The sequence below is a fragment of the Trachymyrmex cornetzi genome, unplaced genomic scaffold, assembly GCF_001594075.2.
Source record: "Trachymyrmex cornetzi isolate Tcor2-1 unplaced genomic scaffold, Tcor1.1 scaffold117, whole genome shotgun sequence".
In the NCBI taxonomy this organism is placed as follows: Eukaryota; Metazoa; Arthropoda; class Insecta; order Hymenoptera; family Formicidae; genus Trachymyrmex; species Trachymyrmex cornetzi.
The window spans coordinates 1,266,627-1,271,037 of NW_017295730.1; the positions used below are offsets into that span (position 1 = coordinate 1,266,627).

The 4,411-nt window shown below is 29.0% G+C and overlaps 1 protein-coding gene across 1 annotated transcript; it reads right to left on the minus strand.

Moving 5' to 3' along the window:
* Positions 1-1,217: 1,217 nt before the first annotated feature.
* On the minus strand, positions 1,218-4,411 carry LOC108765933 (retinol dehydrogenase 12). The gene is made up of 6 exons (XM_018514850.1): positions 4,152-4,411; positions 3,378-3,459; positions 2,922-3,226; positions 2,699-2,818; positions 2,314-2,530; positions 1,218-1,405 (listed from the first exon to the last, which is right to left on the minus strand). The coding sequence occupies exons 1-6, from the start codon at positions 4,267-4,269 to the stop codon at positions 1,258-1,260; spliced, it is 990 nt and encodes a 329-aa protein (XP_018370352.1). The 5' UTR covers positions 4,270-4,411; the 3' UTR covers positions 1,218-1,257.

A 4,411-nucleotide genomic window follows, 5' to 3' on the forward strand; every position in this document is an offset into this window, starting at 1 on the left:
GTAAAAATATGTTAAAATATATGTAAAAATCATTTAATTTTTGTATAGCTGTAAAAATAGTGAAAATTATCTAAGAGACGAACGACTCATCGTGTGAAGCAAAGGATTGGAGAATCGTCGTGTATACTAAGAGTTAATTTTACTTTTTAATTTGAATATTCTTATAAGATTATAATAGAATAGAAGTCATATACATATGTAAAATACAAAAATAATTAACCGGAATATCGGTGTTTTTTTTTTACGCCTATCAATTTTTTTCCCGCCGACTATCTCGATGCACCAACTCTGAACGTGACATGGAAGATGAGTGGCGCAATTCCTGCAGTCGTCGTTATACGCGACGGAACGTATCGCCGTAGTGCATACATCAACGATTTATCGTTCAATATAGCCCTCTCAAAAGTTCATCGTGCCCGCGAAAAAGGCGTTTTGACGGATTGCGATTCACTAGTTTGAATCGGTCATAAAGCCGACATTCACTCGCGAATGTTAATGGAACAGATTAATATGATGGTTTATCCTGATTCAACGCGAATGCAGATCAATTCTTTCGCTCCACCTCTCGAGCTTCGATTAAGTCAAGTCCAAACGCGCTGTCAACTACAGTTTTCTAGACGGGGATTTAAGGCATTCGATTATTCGCTCGGTCGACAATTCAAAAGGTTCTACATTCGATTTCTCTTCATCCGAGTTGGAATTTCGTAACTCTCGTGATAGTCTTGAAGTCTCAAAACACGATTTAATAACGATGGCTGATGCAATAATAATTGTTTAATGAAATTATTCGTGACACTGTAAAATACTACTAAATTACATTATCTATTTATTAATAAAAAATGTCTTTTATACATTTTTCTGCATTTCACTAATATCTGTTAATAAAAGCCTTTGAATTTCATTCGCACGACAAAGATCGAATGAACAAAGTCACAATTATCACGAAAAAGATCTAAGGCTTTCTCTAATAAGAGTACTATCTTAAGAAGACTATCTTAAAACTATTACAAAGAAATTCTTTCAACAATATGAGTCGTTATTAATCACATGTAAAATTCAAGAACATAGATCCACTGTTGTAAATAAAATTCTTAAATAATACGATCATTATACATATAAATAACTTTCTCCCTTTCTTTTATCCATTACCTGAATTATCATACAATTTATCAGAAAAAACATTGGCCTTAATTAATCTGTTAAAAATTAAAATAAAAAAGATTTTATTTCAAATTCGTTCACGAATAAAGATATTTTTTAAAGCATTTGACGTGAAACAGTTTCCAAAAATGTGGTAAAATCTTCTTCAGGTTCCAGATGTAAAAGTCGACAGGATACATTCCACAATTTTTCGAGGTATTGATGTTTGTTTGCCTTTCGATATGGAGTGGTAACACCGCAATTTCTAAATATAAACAAAGATAATACGAAATTAAATATAATTGTATTTACATTGTACATGAAAAAAAATTTTTCTTCGAAATATCATAATTCATATATCTCAAAGATTTTTCGCGCTGAACATGGTGCCGTCGTAAGAATTTGCGTAGTATATCAGGATTTTTAGAAAATTAGGGTGGTTTTTGCTTATCCCAATTTATTAAAAATCTTGATGTACTACGCAAATTCTGATGATGTATTCATCGCAAAAAAATTTTCGAGGTATGGCACTTCGAAAAGAAAAAAAGTTATTTTCTGTGTTTCTACGTAATTATACAGAAGGTCAACAATTCAAACAGCCATAACTTGATGAAAATAAATCGTATTATCACGAATAAAAACTCATTTGAAAGATTTTAAGTTGTACTTGTACTTTCAGATGTGCTGTAGGATTTGTTTAAACTTTTAACAACTATTAAATTAACAATTCTAATAATTTAAGTACTTGCAACTAGTTTTACAAAGCAATAAGGACTAAAGTAGTACTGAATACTATATTTTTATAGTACTATACTATATTTTTATAGTATTCAGTACTACTTTAGTTCTTTTTACTTTTGGAAACTAGCAAGTATTTAAATTGCAAGTATTTAAATTTTAGAGTTGTACTTTATAGTTGCCACAATATTTTTTTTTCTCTCAGTAAACTAAGTACTTATTTGTTCTGCCAAAAAATGTTGAAAATGTCCAAAAACGTTCTTACACTCATTTCATTTTAATTAAATATTTGTGAATTACATTTTATTACTTTATAAATAATATATTAATTAAATATTATATTAACAATCGCGGAGCCTCATATGGACAATTTATTTATATTTGATTTATTCTTAAAACTACAAAATTATTTATTTTAGTATAATATACTCTTACGAGTAATAAAGTCCAGTCTCATTAGCTATCTCTTCATCTATGCAACAATATATTGTTGTTTGCGATCCTTGTTCAGCATTTTTATAAAGCAATTGCGAAAATAAAGTATAACAAGAACTTGCACCTGCAAATATTGTATCACTGCTATATCGTGATATCTCAGTTGGTATAATACCAGGATGTAAAGAATACACGTTTATTCCGTGGATGTTTGCTGCTACAAACAGAAATCTTGTGTAAGAATCTACCTTCTATGCATATTTTTTTATTACATAACAAATCATTAACAATCAACTAGCAATTTTTAAGTAGATAAAAGAAGTAGATTAAAGAAATAGATAAAATAAACATAATTTTCAATTTGTAAGAATGTTTTTTGGTATACTTTTCAATCGACGAGCGAGTTCCTTGGTAAAGAGAATGTTCGCTAATTTAGTTTGTGCATAACTTTTAAATGGTGCATAAGATCTCTCTAAATTAATATCGTCGAAGTCTATATCAGCAACTACAATAAGATTTTTTATTATATTGTATACTTTAAACGAAAATCCTGAACATAATAAACACTCGTTTTTCATTTTTAAACTACAATAATCATTTTTGCATACAAATATGTACAATTGATGAGACATTGATTATTCTGCAATTGGGAGAAGACTTCAGCATTTTTGGCAACAGTAGAAGTGTCAAAAGAAAATGACCAAGATAGTTGACTTGTAGTGTCGTCTGATTTCCATCCTCAGTTTTTTCATTTGAATATGCAGCCACACCGGCATTATTTATAAGTATGTGAATAGCTGCTTCGTTCGTCAGCAAATTTTTTGCGCAATTTCTCACGCTTTTCAAGCTACGTAGATCCAGAAAATAAATCGCAAGATCACCAGCGATATTTTTGTATTCACTTTTGCTGAATCTAAAAATAGCCATAAAGTTAAAAACCACATCGTCATTTTTTCAACATACAAAAATTTAATTAAAATATATATTTCATAAAGAGAAAAAGAGAAAATTAAAGGATATAGTAATGAATTTAATTAATTCTTGTTACCAGTTTATCTATTTACCTTGAAGGTGGATTACTTTTTATATCTTCAACTGCTTTATTTGTCTTTTCCATATTTCTACAAGCCAGAATTACTCTAGCACCTAAATGTACACATTATTTATATAAATGTATTTGAAAATGCATTTTATTGAATTGTTCGAAAAGTTTATAGAGATTTTAAGAATAAAATAAAATATTAATTATTGATATTTTAAAATGTATTTTTATTCAATAATTGCCATTTTTTTCGATAATTTTTTATCATCTTCTGGGTGACTTTATTACATTATCATTTGCCTAAAACTTCATTTCACCATCATTAACAGCTGAGGGTGTAACTGAGGGACTCAAAAAATCTTTTACTGGTATTCATAGTGCGTTCTTATATTTAAAACTATTTTAAGTACGATCCTAAAATATCACAAAACAATAAGAACCGCAGATCGTATTAGCATCTTGAAACACTATTTGAGATACTACTTGAAATATTGATGATGATATCCGATATCTTCACGCTTGTCATTAATCAAATCATATTTGTATTATTCAACCTGTTTCTCATCTCTTTCCAATTCTAGAATTGAAAAGAGATAATGAATAAGTTGAACCTCGCGGTTAAGAGTTATCTGTGGAATTGTGAAACTGGGCCTTAGAAGCACAATCACTATCTTTTAATCAATAACAAATTTATATTTCACACATTTATATAAAATATTTATTTAAATTTCTTAAAAAAATTTTTTTTTATTTAAGTTTAAGAGTATAACTTAAATTATTATTTCAGTGAAATTACCTCTCGCGTATAAATCTCTAGCAGTCTCCTTGCCGATACCACTACTCGCTCCGGTTATCACAACAGTTTTACCATCAAGACGTGTTTTACTTGTACATGTTTTATTGAAACACCACATTTTATAGTCCTTTTTGATTCACGATTAATTAATATACTATTGATTATTTTTACTGGAATTCATTCACTATCAATTTCACTGATTTTACGATCAATTTTATTACTTGATGACGTTCATTGACTAGTCACACGTTCGTATGTTC